The sequence below is a fragment of the Serinus canaria genome, chromosome 26 (genome assembly GCF_022539315.1).
Source record: "Serinus canaria isolate serCan28SL12 chromosome 26, serCan2020, whole genome shotgun sequence".
Classification (NCBI taxonomy): Eukaryota; Metazoa; Chordata; class Aves; order Passeriformes; family Fringillidae; genus Serinus; species Serinus canaria.
Genome location: NC_066339.1, coordinates 344864 through 363136, shown reverse-complemented (window position 1 = coordinate 363136; position 18273 = coordinate 344864). Strand labels below are relative to the sequence as shown.

At 54.1% G+C, this 18273-nt stretch overlaps 1 protein-coding gene across 1 annotated transcript; it reads right to left on the bottom strand.

The window, feature by feature from the left end:
* Positions 1-2937: 2937 nt before the first annotated feature.
* Positions 2938-12955, bottom strand: MYBPH (myosin binding protein H). Its single transcript, XM_050984946.1, has 10 exons — positions 12562-12955; positions 12208-12342; positions 10251-10418; positions 7973-8061; positions 6837-7032; positions 6364-6503; positions 6061-6220; positions 5191-5327; positions 4577-4769; positions 2938-2948 (listed from the first exon to the last, which is right to left on the bottom strand). The coding sequence occupies exons 1-10, from the start codon at positions 12953-12955 to the stop codon at positions 2938-2940; spliced, it is 1623 nt and encodes a 540-aa protein (XP_050840903.1).
* Positions 12956-18273: the final 5318 nt, after the last annotated feature.

The following is an 18273-nucleotide window of genomic DNA, read 5'->3' as shown; positions in this document are numbered from 1 at the left end:
GAAGCAGGTCCTGTGGCCCTGCCCTGCCCCAGCAGGGTCGCGCTCCTCAGAAGGGATGTCAGCAATGAGCAAAGTGACTGTAACAAGTTCCCACAGAGACTGGGGGTGCAGAGAGGAGAAGGACCTTGCATGGGTGAGATTTATGGGTGATTTTTAGCAATGTTGGGAGTGTGAAGCACAGGCATTGGGGGCAGTCAGGAGTCCCTTCTCCCACTGCTGCAGCCAGCACTATTTAGCTCAGAGGGATGAGGAGGGCAGCAAGGAAGAGAGGAGATGAAAGGCTCAGCAACCCACATTTTATGGGGGCCTTGATGTATTTCCAGGCTCCTGGATCAGACAGCACTGGGAATAACAGGAGCAAAGCAGAAAAACAATGGCAAGGACAGGAGAAAATCCTTCCCTTATTCCTTATCACAGTAGAGGGGTCTTGAACACCCTCCCAACCTTCCCATGGTGTAGATGGTGCTGTGCTGGTGCTGAGCCCTTGGGAAGAGCAATTCCCCACAGACTTCAGCCCACACCCCAGTCCCAGGCATCACCAGGTGCCCTGGAGCCAGCACTGAACCTCTCACATGAGGATGAGCCTCTGGCTCACCCCGTATCTGCCCAATGCTCCTCTGCCCAGGGCAGTGACCCCTGTGCCCCCACTTTGCCATGTCCTGTGCCAGCTCTGGCCAGAGCCAGCATCTCCTGGAAAGGGCAGAGGGAAGAGCCTCAAGTCTCATGGAGCACCAATATTAGTGGTACCTGAGGATGCTGCAACCCCAGGTTAGTGAGGATGAGAGAGGACCCCAAGCCGAGGCCGTGGTCCCCCGGCTCTGCAGCACCTTGCCTTCAGATTAGTGCTGCTGGTTGCCCAGCTCTGACTCCCACTTGCTTGTTATTTCTGCTGCTTTTCTGGAACTGACCCTTTGGCCTGATCCTTGCTAAGGTAACCAGGAACCTGTCAACTGGGATGCTCATAAATTAAAGGGCATGTGAATTATTGCTTAAATTAAAAATAGCATAAAGTGGATTTTTCCACTCTGTGCTCTCCAGACCTGTCCCTGAGGGGGAGCCCTCACTAAAAGTGGATGTTGTTACCCACCTCCATCCCCTGTGGGGTTACAAACAGAGTCTGTGCTCTGTAGGACTGAAATAAGGGCCTGGAAAGGGCACAGCATGCAGCATGACAGAGACCTGGAGATCAGCTCACAGCCTGCTTCCAGACCCTGTCCCTGAAAGAATCCCACTGGCCAAGGCCACATGCCCAGGTAGCAGGGACAGCAAGGGGGACAGGACACCCCCAGCAATGTCAAGGGCTGGGAATGAGCATGCTGGGGAAAACAAGCTCTGCACTTGCCAGCTGGGACTGCAACCTCTGCTCTGTGGCATTACCACCAGTACCAACCACTTCAAAATCCGTCCTGACCAGCAGTGGGATAAAATTAATCCGACAATGCCCTCTGATGGTGGAAACAACCCTGGTGTGGACGGTGCTGCACCTGGTATTACTGAGCCTCATGGGATCAGTAAATCCCTGGACTTCATCTTGGGCTGTAGGTGCTTGGGGACAGGTGGGGACAAAGCAGAGGGGCTGCAGGAGAGGTGGTGCAGAGAGGAGTTTGATTAATCACAGGCGCTGCCCAGCTTTGCTCTCCATGGCACCAAGGGTGGGATGGGCTCTGATCTGTGGATGTCAGGCTGGATTTGCATCTACACTGGCAATTCCAGGGCTAGCCAGGACACAGGCAGGATGTGGGTCTGGCCCCGTGACAGAGCTGCCACGTAGCTGGGAGAGCTCCTACCCTCGTGCTCCCAGACTGAGGGGGGAGGCAGTGCTTGTGGAGAGATCACCCTACGCTGCTGGCCCCAGGTAACCATGTGTTCCATGGGTCCCTCTGGGCTCTGGTGACACCCAGTGTCTGCCCCGAGCTGGCCCAGAACTCAAGCGATAACTCACCCTGCATATGAGCCACCAGCTCACAGGGATGAGTCCCCTCCTCTGGAAAAAACATCAACATGTCCTAGACCCACCATGGGGAGGTGACAGCTCCTGGCTGGATCATTGCCTCTCTGGCATGGATAAAAAAACTGTGCTTCAATAAAGAAGCATTAAGATGCCGCAACACTGATATGGCATTTCTTTTTCCCCAGCCAGAATCATTCCCCTGCTCCAGAAGGAAATCTTTCCACATTCTCTTTCTCCTTGTTGGGTTCCTTCTGGCTCAGTAATCTCTCTGTGTATTTCATAAAGCTGGTCCTTCCTTTCCAAGCTCAAAATGCATCTCCTCTACCCTTGGTTGGGTGGGATCCTATGTTGACTCCAACAACAGCCCTGGCACCTCTCCACATCTCCCCACCAAAGCCAGCTGCACAATAAGCAGGACACAGGCGTTTGATGGCTTTTATTAGGACCAAAGCCCCTCAGCTGGGTTTGTTTTATTGTCCCAGCTAATGACAGGTTCAGAGAGGGTCATGCCATGGCAGGTTGAGGTGCAGCCCCCAAAGCACTGCCAGGGAGGGGCAGTGCAGCAGACAGCAGAGACCATGGCCAGGGGCACAGTGCCTGCCCCACCACCACCTGGCACCTGCAGGATCCGCCTGGGAAAAGGAATGAGATCCGAGTCCTGCAAGGGCACCAAGAGAGCCCTGGTCAGGGATGGGTGGGAAACATGTCCCTGCCACAGCTCTAATGCAATACAAACCCAGCCACATTTACAGGCCTCCCTCCATCTCACCAAGGGACAGGTTTCCCTCAGGTTCATCATCCCACCCCACCCATGCATCTCCAGCCATAGGACAAGGAAGACTTGAGCTGGGACTCCATCAGCAGGTGACAAGGGCTAATCCAGGACACTCAGCCCTCTCCAATCCCCTGAAGTGTTCCACCTTCCCTCCATCCTGGTGCCCCCACCCAGACCTACCTTGCTCTTTGTCTTGTCCTCCAATCTGTCCTCACTTGGGCACTGTAGGAGAGCACAGGAGACAAAAACCCCTTGAACTCCCCTTGTCTTACTCCCCTTTTGACTCCCAAAAGTGCTGTGTGCTCACCCCAGTTTGTAGCACGTGCACATCTCAACCCTGCACACCCCATCCCTGCACACACCTACTCCACCAATCCCACACTCCACCCTCACTGCCTGCTCCTGCCCAGTGTCCCCTGAGGTCCCAGCCTGGGTGACTCCCAGGTGCTCTGTGTCCCCAGCACAATGCCCAGCTCACCCTCCTTGGCCAGCTGGGCTGATCCCCAATGTGGGCAGAGGGGAAGGGGAATTCTGCCCCTGTGCCCCACTCAGGTGAGAGCCCACCTGCAGAGCTGCCCCAGCCCTGGGCTTCCAGCACAGGAAGGACCTGGAGCTGCTGGAGTGAGCCCAGAGGAGGCCACGGAGCTGCTCTGAGGCCTGGAGCTCTTCTAGGAGAGCTGGGGATGTTCCCCTGGAGAAGGGAAGGCTCTGGGGGAGACTTCAGAGTCCTTTCTAGGGCCTAAAGGGTCTCCAGGAGAGGTGGAGAGGAACTTAGAAGGCATGGCATGCCAAGGACAAGAGGAATGGCTTCCCACTACCAGAGGGCAGGGATAGATGGGGTATGAGGAAGGAATTGCTCCCTGTGAGGGTGGGGAGGCCCTTGCCCAGGTTACCCAGAGAAGCTGTGACTGCCCCTGTATCCCTGGAAATGTTCAGGGGAGGCTGGACAGGGCTTGGAGCAATCTGGGATAGCATAAGGTGTCCCTGCCCTTACACTATCCCAGGGGGTGGGACCAGGTGAGCTTTAAGGTCCCTTCCCACCCAGACCCGTGCTCTGTTGGGAGCCCCTGCTCAGCTGCACTGAGGATGTCCCTGTGGGGCCACGGGACTGGGGCCAGTGGGGTCAGTGCTCCTGGAAGGTCCAGCAGCAGCTCCCACAGAGCTGAGCTGACCCTGTGCCATGTACCCCGTGCCAGACCAACAGTCTTGGGGCTTCCACAGGGACGGGGGTGCGGGGGTTGCCAGATTGGAACCCTGCCTGTGTGGGAAGTGGGGCAGAGTGTGTCTGGGGAGAAGAGTGTGCTTGGAAGCCACAGGAGAGGAAATATAAGTGTTTAAGGATGCCTGGCCAGCACAGAAACACACAGAGGGTGTGTGGGCAATGATCCTTCCATGGGTCGAGCAGGGGCTGTGGGGAGCAACAAGGGGCAGGTCTGCTCTGGATGCTCTGTTGAGGCAGGGAAATGTGAGTAGGAAATGTGGGCAGGATGCCAAGACATAAATCAGAGCAGCCCAGATGCAGGGGAGGAGGTTAACACCCCCCCCCCACCCCCACTCTTGGGACAAGAGCAGGGGCAGCCAGTGCTGGGCCAGGCCTCCAGCAGCTCCTCTGGCTCTCCCATTTCTGGTTTCCTCCCCATTTTTTTCCCCATGAATAAGGAAAGGTGATTTCAAGATGCTTCAAGACCATAAACCCAATCAGCCCAAAGGTGCAGCTCCACATGGCTGCCCAGTGTCCTTAGACTCCCTCACAACCAGGATCAACCCAAAACAGGGACAAACCACAGCACTGGGAAAGTGAGATCTGGAAAAGGTAGGCAAGGGTTCCTGCTCCTCCTTCCCTAAGCCACTCTTACCTTTCACATCCAGTCTGCAGTCTACTGAGGCTTCCCCCAGGGGGTTCACAGCCTTGCAGGTGTAGACACCCCCATCAAAAGGGCCAGGCTTGCGGATTTCCAGGGAGCACACACCCTGATCAATCAGTGCTATGTATTTGGGATCTTCCCGGATCTCCATCTGATTTTTCAACCAGATGATTTTGGGCTGAAAGTTTAAAGCAGGGAGAGAATGAGAAATCTAATTGTCCCCAAAATGTGGCCACCTCTCTCTGCCTTTGCCTTGGCCCTGCCTGAAGCTTGTTGACATGGTGGGATTCACAGTCAGAAGTATTTTGAAGATCCAAATCTCCCACTTGTGAGCCGTAACCACTGCTCCACCCTTCCTCCCCCAGCACAGAGGAAACGGGACATGGCTTGGTTTAAGGCCAGTCTCCCATCTCCATGCAAAAACACCCCAAACATGCCCCAGTTTGACTCTGAGGGCACCTTCAGCCCCTTAACTTCACCCAGCCCTAATCCAACAGCACCAACCATCTCCCAGATAGTCTCCCACCTCCAGTCACCTTGCAAAAAACCCCCCAGGTGTCCCCAGGAGAGGTTCTAGTGTCCCTGGAGGAGGCACTGACCTGGGGGAAGCCCCGGACAGAGCAGAAGAGGTGGGTGCTGTAGCCCCGTGTGGTCGTTCGGTCTGTCAAGGGCTGCGTGAACTTTGGAGGCTCCATCATGTCCCGCTGGGGGATCTTCTCTGACTGGTAAGTGGTTTCTAAGGAAATAATTAATTCTAGCTGAGGCAGGTCTCAGGCTCCCAGGCTGATCAGCACAGGAATTCAGCACAAGGTACCCAAACCCACTTCTGTTCCCTCTTGTAAGAAGCCAGATGTCACCTGGCCTGACCCAAGGACCTGGCCCTCAGCTCAGAGCAGCCCTGTTGCCTCATCCAATCATGACATGGTAGTGCCCAGGCCCTGCAAGGAACAGAGGGGATGCCACCCCACTGTGACACATCCTGTGTGCAGCAGGTCAGACCCAGGGCACACTCTGAATCTCCCACTTCATCCCCAAATCTCATCCACAGAAATAAGAGTTGAGGGAAGCTCTGCAGATGGCAGAGACCCTAGGTCACTGTGCGCTACCATGGAGCAGGACAGATGTAAATGGAAGGAGAGCAGGGCTGGTTGGAGATTTGGCCCTGAGCTGTGGGCACAAAGCCAGGGCTGTTCTGACCCTTCCCAGCTCCTGCTTCCATCTCATTCCGGGGATGGTCCTCTCAGGGGGCTGAGCATGGCACAAGCTTTCCCTAGAGGAGAAATGAGGTGCAGAGAGGGGGCAGGGGACCTCTGGACCTTGGGGGTTCTCAGCTTCACCCTTGCTGGTCTTGTCCTGGGGACCAGCCCAGCAGCATCAACACAACTCCAAGGAAGCCCCACTGGCCCATTGGTCAGGACCATTCTTGGATAGCACCCTCCCCAGCCCCTCAGCCAGGGACACATCCCCACTTGTCTTCTCAATGTGGGCCACCCCAGAGGCCACAGCAGCGCTGTCACTGAGCCCACAGATGTTCTCGGAGAACACTCGGAAGGAGTAGGTGTTGCCAATGATGAGGTCGGAGATGGTGCAGCTGGTGCGGGTGCAGCGCTCCAGCACCGTGAACCATTTCTGGAAGGAAAAAAGGAGGAAAGAAGACAACAGTGAGGAAAGACAGGCTGTGACAAGGATGGAGAAGGTGTGGGGTGGGGCAGGGAGTGCAGCAGTCCCTCTCCCATCAGGGCATCACCAGCAGCAGGAGTGCCAAGGCTCACCCCACTCTTCTTGTCTGACTTCTGCACCCTGTAGCCCTTGATCTCAGCATTCCCATTGTCCGCAGGGGGGGTCCACTCCAGGGCCACGTTAAAGCCCCACACATCCACCAGCTTCAGGTTCTGGGGAGGGCCGGGTGGCTCTGCAAACACAAACACCGTCAGGGTGACACCCCAGTTTGCTCCCCCCACAGTCTGTACCTTGACCATCGCTTGACCTTGCTTTTAATCTCTTCTCACCCTGGTGCAGCACACAAGGGATGAGAAACTGCGAGGGGAAAGGCTGGCAGAAACTCTGCTTCTCCAACCAGAGAAGTTCACATGCATGATCCTGTTCAGGATCCCACTGGAACAGGGACCCCAGAGTCCTTTGCCTTGTTGCTGTCACATCACATCCCACCCAGAACAAGACCTACCCAACTAAGGAGGAGAAAAGAGCTCCAGAGTGATCCTGCAGGGTCCCATCCTCAGCTTACCAACCACCTGAATGTCCAGGGTAGCCTTGTCCTCTGCACCGTTGATGTGCACGGTGAGCTCGTACTTGCCCGAGTCACCGCGCTGGGCCTGGCGGATGTAGAAGATGGTGTCGCGGGCCGTGGTGCGGATGTTGATGCGGTTGGTGTCCAGGGGCTGCCCTCCCTTGCTCCAGCTCACCTCGGGCTGCGGCTTTCCCTGCAGCAACAGGCACGTCAGGAGCCACTGGGGCATAGTCCCAGCCGGTCCTGCTCGGAAGGACGGGGGGCAGAGCCACCCCACTGTGTCCAGGCAGCAGCAGCCCAAGTGCTGCCTCTCCCATCCAGCAGTCCCTGGGAAAGAAGCTACAGCTGATTCCTGTCAGACTCACTAATGGGAAGCCATCAGGCTCCAGGGATGAGGTGGGAACATGTTGGCTCCCCAAGGTCCTCATGGAGCAAGCCCAGCTGTACTTGCAAGGGCACAGCTGTGCTCTCACAGGGCCCAGGTGCTGAGCCCAGGTTCCAGCTTAGCACCAGAACTTGAACTCAACCTACAGGGAAAATTCATGTCTGGAGCATGGCCAGCACAGAGTCCAAACTGTCTGGCATGGACAAGCCACTCAGCTCAGGGGCCTCTCACTCCCTCTGCTTGCCCAGCATGTTTCAGAGCCAGCTGCCATGTGGAGATGCTCTGGTGATGTCCCAGACATGATGAGAGAGATAGCTGACAACCTCCAGCCTAGCCCACCAGTGTCAGCATTGCTCCACTATCACACAGCCCTGGGCCTGCCCTCCTCCAAAGGCAGCTGGTCCCCTCTAGGGACCCCAGTGCTGTACTGTGGGGTCCCAAGGCATGTGGCTAGATCCTGGCCAGGAGCACGAGCTGAACTGGACTTCTTGGCTGAGACAGGAGCAAAAACTAGTCCATGTCCTGGGATTGGGGTTGTCCCACTGCAGCATCATCAACAAAGATGTAGCAGGGGAAAAATGGTATCTGGGCAGGAAGAGGAGAGAGATTCCCAGCCCATCACCCACCCTTGGCCCATAAGACACATTGGCCAGGCCAGGCCAGAGCACAGTTGGACCCGTAAACTAACCTGCAGGAGCTAATCTGGAGTGCAATGCCCAGCAGATTAAAGCCCAAATCACCCAGGTACCTGAAAGGGGATCATGATGTTCACAGCGTCCCCCACACGCCTGATGTAAGTCTCCCGCAGGTGCCGAGGCATGCGGATCTTTGGGAGCTCTGGGGACGGAATTCTCATTGTGAGACAAGGAACTCCCATTCCTCAGCTGCTGGCCCTCCCCATTCCCACCCCTGCTTCACCACCAAGAAAATCCACCCCAACACGGCCAGCTTCCCCCTCTCGTCTCCTGGACAGCTCTGCTCCCCTGCAGGGCTGTGCTAGCCTATCCCACTGCCTGTTCCCCAGAGTGACAGCCATCTCTGAGATCCCAGGTCACCAATCCAGGGGCAGTATTCTGATGGAGCATTCACCCCTCTTCATTACTTCCTGGTCATGGAGACAGCCTGGCCAACCAGAAGAGCCACAACACAACTTGTATGGCAACAAGGCAGGGAACAGCATTTCCCAGTTGGGAAATATCTCTCCCCCCGACTTTCCAGAGGCTTACAGCCCAACCTTCAGCAAGGACAAGGCTCAACCTCCACCTTCCCTGTGCAGTCCAGGCCTCTGAAACACCAAGGAGGTGCCTGGTCATACCAGAGTTGTGAAAGCTCGTGACAAAGGTAAATATCCCCAAGGAAACATAACAAAGACAAGCAAAATGCCCACTGGAGAATGCTCATGGAACGTGTCCTCCCAGGGCAGGACAGAAGCTGAACAAGTGCTGCTCAGTGACAGTCAGGGATCCCTCTGGAGCTCCTCAAAAAGAGCTGGGAGTCTCTGCCTGGGTTAAATGTGCACAAGCTGAACCCTAGGGAGGGGGCCTGGCCAGAATAAACCAGGCCTGAGCCAAACAGCTGTGAGGGCTGAGGAGAGCAGGAACAGGCCCTCCCTGACAGCTGAGACAGTCCCTGCTCTGCTTGTGCTGCCATTTCTGCAGGGATCCATCCCCGTGCTGCCACTTGGGCTCAACAGTCTCAGCAGGGCAGGGAAACCTGACCTCAAGGAGGAATGTTAATTCATGGATGTTTTCCCCAGCTCCCCAGTGCTTCTCTCAGAGGGACTGGGCTGGCCAAGGTCAGTGGCCACAGTGACAAAGTACCATGGTGGGAAGGCCTTTTTTCCTTCCTTTGTTCCCTGAAAAATGTGACTCCCAAACTGAGCCTTCATTTGGTTTCTCCTTGTCTCTCTCCACCTCCCAAGCCCACTCATCCCACCTGTTGTTAAGCTCCATGCTGTCCCATTGCTGCTATTTAAAATCCCCTGGGGTGCTATAAATGAACTGGTGAGATGGACAAAATGCAGGCAGAGAGAAAATGTGAAGGCCAGGAGGCAACAGATGGGAAGGGAAGGAGAAAGAAAGACCCAGTAGATCAAGTTGTGTGAGGGTCTCTCAGCTCTTTGAGTTTTACACCTGTACGTGTGCCTAGGAGCTGAGCTCAGGTAGCAGGTACAGGATGTGGAAAGCATGAGCTGTACATTGACCATCTCATGCCAGTCCCTCACACCCTGGTTTTCCCAGTCCTATGAGGTCTGGCTGGTGGGATGGTTTTGAGATCAGAGGTGAGCAGGTGCAGCCACCACCCCAAAGCCAAATTCACCTCCTCCAAGCACACTGAGAAGATGGACCCTGCAGGACCCTTTCCCTGGGCTGATAGTCTTCTCCAGGCCTTTTCCTATGAAAAGTTGGTGGTTCCTGGAATAACTTTATTTAGTATTACTATTTTTAAGCAGCTGAAAAATCTGATGTGCTGAATAAAAAGAAAACCTGAGCAATAATAATTTCTTCTAGAGGGAAAATGACTCTGTATTTGCTGTTTGCTGAGTGCAAACAGGCCCTGCCCTCCTGCATCAGCCTCTGCACATTGGCAGCACCCCGAGAGGAATGTGAGTCTTGCTAAGCATGGGAGCAACTCATTCATTAGCGAGTTCAGCATGATTAAAGTTCCCATGCTCCAGACAACCAGCTCTTGACTTCCCTGAGCTAAATAAACAAAGCTGTCCAATTTGTGCAGTGGCATATTCAGGATATGACACTGCCAAAGGGAGGAGACGTGCTCAGGGGAGGTGGATTCTGAGCTCTTGCCATTAAATGGGAAAATGTGGCTCTGCCTTTTGAGTCCTTCACCCCCAAAATTTCAACATCAGCAAGATTGGAGAGGTCAGGAAACTTCTGCCAACGGAATTGGACACAGTCACTGAGAATAACATCTGTCAACAGCTGGATGGGACCCATGAGAGGCTGCTCATGCTGCAGGGATGGAGAGAGTTTTCACTCAGAAATTCTGCCCTCAGAAGCAGTACTCACGCAGGATCTCCCTGATGAGCACGGGCTGCTCCAGGGTGGCTGGGGCGCTGGTTCCGCTGGCACTGACAGCCACCACCCGCACATGGATCTTGTCCCCAGAGCTGAGGTCTGGGACTGTGCAGCGGGTGGAAAGAAAAGGCTCCTGGTTCACAGCTTTCCAGTCTGAACCTGCAACAGACCCAGCACAGCGCTTTGAATGTGCCATGGATAGACAGACACACCCTGAGCAGCAGGATCAAGGCCCAGAAGGTGAGACCCAGAGGCAATGAATCCTTTCCTTGGAAATAGGGAGGAATTTGGGGCACCAGCAGAAAAAGGAACTTTGGCAGGGAGGTTGGCCACCCCTGCCAAGGAGTGTGGGATTTGAAGTGCTGGCAGGAGCTCAGCACTGGAGCACAAGGACATTTGCAAGCAAGAAAAGGCATCGGGCCAGCAAACACGTCCCTGCTGACCAGGTGCATTTCTGAAATGAAAGACCCTTGGAGCTCCCTGACAGCCACTCTGCTCCTGTCACTGCCCCACGACAACACTGAGGCTCACCATGGCCTCCACAAACCCCTCCATACTGAGCAAGGTCTGCTCAGGATCTGCCTCTGGTTGGATGGACCTCTCCAAGTGTTCTTCCTGCTTGTAAGGGATGTCTCAAACTCAACCCAGAGCCCAGCCCTCCCCCAGCCCCAGCTAACCTGGCTTTGCCACGTGCCAAATCTCTCAAGATGTTTCTCACTTAGAAAATAAACTGCCCCAGTCCCCCAGGGAGTGGGTGTCCCAGGTGGGCAATGAGAGTGACCCACATATGCCAGGGTGCACCAAGCCCCCATGATGGGGGCTTCTTCAGAACAAGAAGGTTTTCTTGTCATTGCCACTGGAGCAGCCAAATCCCATCAGATCCTCTTTCCCTTCACCACTGGCATTTCCCAAATCAGCCTTCACTCAAATCTCACCATATTTTAGCCAACCAGAGTCTTGTACAAGCCCAAATACAGCAGGCCCATGGCCCCTGGGTGATGACAGAGGGACTGGAGTTCTCCTGTCCTGCAGCAGACCCAAAGCAAGCCAGGAGAGCATCCAGACTGGGCTCTTTGGATGGCTGTCAGACAGATCCCTCCAGGAATGGTTGCATCTTTCCTTGTCCCATGCAAGGACCTCCTCACACATCCTACCAGTCATGGTAACCCCTCCACCCGCAGCCCAACCGTGGAAGCCTCCCACAGCCAAGAATGTGTCCATCATGTGTACCACAAGCTAAACAGCTGAGGATCAAATTCCCTGAGGTCCATGGGCCACCTGGGTCTCCTAGACCACTCCAGCCCAGCCTCCCTTTGCAGATCCCCCCCAGCCACAAAGACCCTTCACTCTCACCCCAAAGCCCAGCAGGGCTTCAAGAGAGTGCCCAAAACACAAATCTTATCCACTCACCTCGTTCCACCTCCCAGCAATACAATTGGAGAACCATAGACACTTGCTGGACAACTGCTGTCACCTCCCAGCCCACCTCCATCCACCAGAGCCACCCTCCTTCCAGACATAATCAAGTCTGCTGATACATGCCCAGGACCCTTCCCTTCCTCATCCTCCCATTTTATCCCCATTCTTTCCATGCTTCATTTTGGGCATACATGGGTGAGTTGAACTTTTTCCTCCTGTTTTCTTGAAATACCATCCCAGCCCCGGGTCTCTGCAGCTCTGGAGTTCATCAGAGACCATCCCCAGAGGGTGTGTTGGTCTCTACTCCTCCCTAGAGCTGGACATAGCCATGACTCCAAATCTGTCTGAAGGCAATGGGTTTCCCTGTTCCTTCATGGAAAAGAAATAACCATTCAAAATGGATCCATTTTGGCAAAGAAAGGGAATTGTTGCTGGAAGAAATGCTCTGCTGGGATCCATCCAGCTCCATCCCATCCCACAACCATGCACCACCTCTTCATGCTTGTGAGGCAGGAAAGACCAAACCTACTTCCATCTTTGCAGATCTCCACCACATATCCATCCAGGCCTGCTCGGCCCATCTGCTCCGGGGCTTTCCAGGTCAGTGTGAATGAGTTTTCACTCACTTCTTCCACAGCCAAGGACAAGGGGCAGCTGGGTGGCTCTGTAACAAACCCACAGTGGTGACAGCAGGGCTCGAGTACCAGGGCTCTTGGAGGGCAATCACTCAACCTCCAGGTCTGTCTTCAGTCCATCTAATCCCCAGCCCTATCCCACTGCAAAAATATCCTTGATGACTTCATCTCCCCATCCCTTCTCCCCGGCACATGCCCCCTCCAAGCCTTGCTTATGTCCCCTCCGCATTCCAGTGTTCCCCACTCACCTTCCTTTGGTTTCTCCAGTTTAGGTTCAGGGGCTGGGGGTTCAGCTGAGGGAGCTGGGGAACCTTCTGCAGGCACTGGAGTCGCTTCTGCTCCAGCTTCCATGGGGATGGGAGCAGATTCATCTGTGGGGGCTGGGGGCTGCTCCGGGGGATGCTCAGGGACTGGGGGCTCTTCAGTAGCTGGGGCTGGGGCTGGGGCTGCTTCTTCCTTTGGGGCTGTTCCTTCCTTCGGGGCTGCTTCTTCCTTCGGGGCTGCTCCCTCCTTTGGGGCTGCTTCTTCCTTCAGGGCTGCTCCTTCCTTCGGGGCTGCTCCTTCCTTTGGGGCTGGCGCTGCCTTTTTCTTGGCCACTGCCGGTGCTGGTTTTTTGGCTGGTGATGCAGTTTTGCCAGTCATCGCTGCAAAGTGTAGGGGCTGGGCAAGGGGATGTCCTGGGGTCTCTGCTCCGGGGTGTCTGCTCTGTTTTGGGGTTCCTGCTCCAGACAAAAGATCTCTCCTCCGGATCTGGGGTCTGGACTCTGAGGTTGGGGGTCCCAGCTCAGGACCAGGTGTCTCCACTCTGAACCAATGGTCTCTGCTCCAGGACGGCAGTGCTGGGAGAGGGGAACCACGTCACTGAGCCAGAACAGGGGCTGGGTGACTTTTATAGGCTTTAGCTGGCACTTGTCACGTCCCTGCAAACCAATCTGCCTGCACAGACGGGACTGCCAGGAATAGCCACCCAGGACCTGCACATTCAGCAGCCCCAGCTGCCCCCTCCTATGGGATGGCAGCACATGGGCCCGGCCCCCCCCCAGCGGCCCCCTTGGGCTCACTCACGACCTGGAAGGCCAGGGCCAGGTCACCTTTCTTTAGGGACACGGCTTCTGTCCCCAGCATCAGCCCCCCTCTGGCTAAGGGCTTCCCCACCCCCACTGCCACCTCCTCAGCCACCCACTGCCTCCCAGGCCCCATAGACTCTCCCTGGACCCCTTCAGCCCCCTTGCCTTCCTTAGCCCCTGCATTAACATCAGAACCACCCCCCCAAGCCCTCCCTGCTAATCCCGCATTGACCTCCCCCCAACCCACCTGCTCCCTGCTCAGATCCTCACACGGTCCCCATAACCCCAGACCCCTCTGGTTCCTCTGTCATTCTTCAGCCTCATCCCCAATCCCACTGGGCTGGAAGAGGTTGGAAAACAACCTTTGGGTCACCTGGACCAACCCAGCTGCCCATACCCCTAACCCACATTTCTGGGGAAGATAAATCACTCACCAGCCCCCTGACATGTTCTCCAGCCTTTGTTCTGCTCAATCAGTCATCCTTGTCCATGGAGACAAGGTGTGTCATGTCACCCCAGAACTCGTGACCAGCCACCCTACTGTTACCACAAACTCAGACTCACCCCAAATCCCCCCAGTGACCCAGGAAAGCCCCATTAATTCTATGGGTCATAAACCACTCACCCTCTCCTTGCTCCTGTTCCCATACTTGCCCTCATACTACACATGAGACACTACTAGAAGTGTCTCTGTATCCTAAACCTTCCTGCAATTAGTTGAGAGAGTGTTTTCCCCATTTTCCAGCTAATTCCCTGACTCCAGGGATGCTGCTCTGAAGTAGCCAAGCAAGCCTCGCTCTCCTGGGTGCTGGTCCACGGGCTCACAGTTCTGTGGTCCCCAGGAAGCATATCCAGACATGGACATGAGGGTCAAGAGGTATCTCTAAGACAGCCAAAGTATGAGGCACGTTCTCTGCCAGGGCCAGATAATCCAAGCTTTGCTAATAAGAGGCTGGTTTCCCAGGTGAGGGGAGCTGTGGTCACCCAGGAATGGGAGGGAGAGAAATAAGAGCAAAGCCCCATTGGCCAGGCTGGACATGGTGGCATTCCAAAAAAGAGCTTGAGGTGTGCACCCCAAATGGAGCAGCATGACCCTCCTGCTCCAGGGAGGATATTTTTTGTCTCCTGCTTATTTGGCAGCAGGAGAAAGCCAGGATACCGTGAGATAATGTTGGTGCCTCAGGGAGGGTCTGTTTACCCCAAACAGTGTGATAACCCAGATGTTCCTTGATTATTTCCCCAGTGAGGAGGAATATGAGTAATAAAAGTTCTTCATTACCCAAAATTCCTTTGAAATGCCTGAGGGATGAGATCCTTGAGGCAGGAGAGAGTGATATGGGGCTCCCAGGCATTTCTGCTGCCTGCATAGATGGGCACTGGCAGTTCCTTTTCTGCCCAGAGCACCTTGGAGTGGCCCAAAATTGCCAAGTCGGTCATGAACCAGAAAATTCCCTACAGCTGCTCTAGCCAGAGAGAGGACAAGTCCTGCTGCCCAGCAGGGCAAGGAAGGGCTGGAGAGGATCATCCATCCATCCTGCTCCAGCTGTCTTTGGCTCCCAGGGGCCAATTGGAGAAACTCTGGTTTCTCCACACCTTAGCCCATCCATTCATTGTGCCTTGGATGACCCTGGCCCCCTTGGCCACCCTTGACTCCTCCACTTGACCCCTCCACATGGGCCATGCCTTGATGACTCTTTCCATCAGCTCACAGGTGGTCAGTTCCAGACTCCCACAAACATCTGCTCAGGCATCTTCCCTGTGTCTTTCTCAATCATGATATCTAATCTGTCTATTCTGAAAAAAAAAACCCACTTCATTGCAAAAAAAAAAAAAAAGGGGGGGGGCTTATTTTGATTATATGTTAAGAGAAGCAATTTACAGAGCTCAGAAAGAAAAATATATCAATACCAAAACTCCAATTCACAGGGAAATGAGCACTCAGATTTCTCTCTGATTTCAGTTTAGGGGAGTGCAGCTGAAAATTAAATACTTTCCCCAGGAAAAATAAAGAACATCAATGCAATAATTTCACTTGAAGTTCTCAATTTGAAAGAAACGGGTCTGTCAACCTGCTCCATGATGTATGGATGCTTTTGCTCTGTTGACTCAGCAGGACTAATAGGTTATGAGCAGATGAATCAACATGGTTTATCACCCACTCTTATCTAGGCCACATTACTAGAGTTTATTTGCATCATGTTTATTCACATGTTGGGCAAGTGCTGGGTGTTGAGCAAACCCCAGCAGGGAAACTCTGAGGAGCTGCTGCTGTTGATGGGAAAGGCACCACAGGAAGTTATCCCAATTCCAAGGCTCCAGAGGTGGAAATTGACCTTTCCTTACCCACCACAGTGGCTCCACTTGTGGATTCACAATGGGGATGGAGAAACTGCTGCCAGGAGGTGATTTCAACTCAGGACAGGAGTGGGCTGTCCCAGGCCCCAGTATTGGGTGAGGAAGCTCAAATTAGTCTGGTGATGGAAATGAAAATCATATGGAGAGGGCAGTTCCTGCAGGCAGCTGGGAGGGTTGAATATTAAAAATTTAGTGATAATTTAAATATCAGCACATTTTTGCCTGAAACTCCAAGTATTTCAGGATTTAGCTGAAATACAGGTTATCCATGTTTTCCAGTGAGAAAAAATTTCTTCCTACAAAAACTGGCACTTCTAAAAATTGGCTTTGATCCACATTTCCAGCCCACCGAGACACTGATACATTTCCTTACTTATTTTCTGAGTGAGTATAGGTCTAAATATAGGAAATATCATTTATGCCAAAAAGGATCAGATCCTCTTCATGCCACTGTTATTCCAAATCCTCCTGATGATGCAGCACAGTGGTAGATCATTTTCCCGCTGTGTTTGTTTGACAGGATCCCATTGCAAAGAGGTGAAATTGTTCCCCCAAAACATCAGATTGGCCCATCCAGCCAGACTCCCAGTTCAGGAAAGCAGGTGAGATGGGGGAGGCCTTGGAAGCGCCTTCCCTGCCACAACAGCTGATGTGTCCGTGGAGGGAGAGAGAAGATGCCTCCGACAGCTGGGGCAAATCATGGAGGCTTCCAGAGATTAGGACCATCCCCTAAACAGGGCTCCAGGATTAGACAGGAGGTGGTGAGACCTTCCCACTTGCGCATCGTAAAGCAAAGGGAAGATGCCAAAGGCCTGGAATAAACAAGGAGCTCATCAGGTGAGAAGGGCTCCCTGAAGCTGTCACATCTTCTGTGCTCCTGTCCCCTCCTGTCCCTGTTCCCATGAACATCTCTAGAGATTCTGGTGGGTTCTTTGCACCCCAACAAGACTGTGAAAGCAGCTAGTGGATGCCACCACAGGCTCTGGGCACGGGTCCTTGGCACAGCCATGGGTTTGGCCAGGGCAGAGGACAGAGCACCAGGGTATCAGCGTGGTTTTCAACAAGGAGAGCCATCCACAGCCTGTATCAGGGTATACCCGGGACTGACAGGGTCCTCACTGCCAACCCAGTGAAATAAATTCAAAGTCATCCAACAGGGCAGAGAAGAAATCATGCCCTCCTTCCTTTGGCCGCATCCAACCCTGCACACATCGTGTGGACTGTGAGTCCATGGGAGACATCACAGAAGGCCAGAAAAATGCCCAAATCTCCTGAATTTCATCAGAAAGGAGGTGTCCAAGCCCCTTCAGGGAGGCTATTACTGGTGGTTACTGGAGCTGATTCCTGTGTGGGTCTTTGCCCTCCCTTCAACTGCTGTTCCTGCCTTTGCCTGTCCCCTTTCCAGGGTTAATTCAGATCTCCAGAAAACTAGGGAGCTTGTGTGGAAAGCACACAGTACTCAAACACAAATGCCTGCGGGTTGTTTAGGTAGGCAGGCTTAGTGCCCTACCTACCATCTCCCAAATCCCACATCCCTGCTCAGCATTTCCAGCCTTGCTGTCACTGTGATATTCACAGAGCACTGAGTCAAGCAGTTGGGGCAGGCAGCAGGTGGGCTGGGACCAGGCTAGGTTTCCATTTGTCTGTCACACACAAGTGGACACTTACTTCATCCCAAAGCAATGACTGCAGGCAGGGGCTCCAGCCCTGAGCTGGGACGTGGCCCCAGTTGCCCTCCCAAAGCCCCCCAGGAAAGGACCTGTCTAGGTGTCACCCTGGGAAAATAATTTTGAGTATTGCTTTAAAATATCCCTGTCTGGTCCAGAAAAGTCAACCAGGTAATAAAGAGACTTCAACAGGAGCATCTCTGAGGTGCTGAGGGGCATTTCTTGCCTGGTAGACATACCTTGGTAGGCACAGGGTTCTAACAGCCCCTGCCTCCAGAGTTGTCCCTGTCGCTGGGTGCAGCCCAGCTCACCCCAGCAGCACTCAGCAGCACCAGTTTGATTCACTCACTCTCCAGTAACCCTTTCTTCAGGGAAAAGGTTCTTCAGCCCTGAAAGTGGCAGTGCCCAGTCCCCTGCCCTGGAAGGGTTCAAAAGCCATGTGGTCATGGCAGCTGAGGACTGGCAGCTGCGTTAGTGGTGGCCTTGGCAGTGCTGGGTTGAGGGTTGGACTTGATAACCTTAAGGGTCTTTTCCAACCCATCAGATTGTCTAATTCCATGATCAGTCAGGGTTCACTCACCTCCAGGTCCCCCAACATCAGCTCATGGAGCAGTAGGGTGGGTGCCCAGACCTGCACTTCCCCTGCTGGGATCAGGAGCTGCCAGATGCAGGCAGAGGATGCAAACACCCAGAACCAGCTTTTGGGCTGCTATTTTGGGATCATTCTCCTCCAAGATGGATGAGGTAGAAAAATAGGAAAACCCATGCAGAGATGTCCTGATTTTGCCCTGTGACTTGCTGGGAGCTGAGCCAGGGAGCTCCATGTTCCCTCCAGACTGTGACAGCCCTGCAGTGGAAAAACCATCACAGA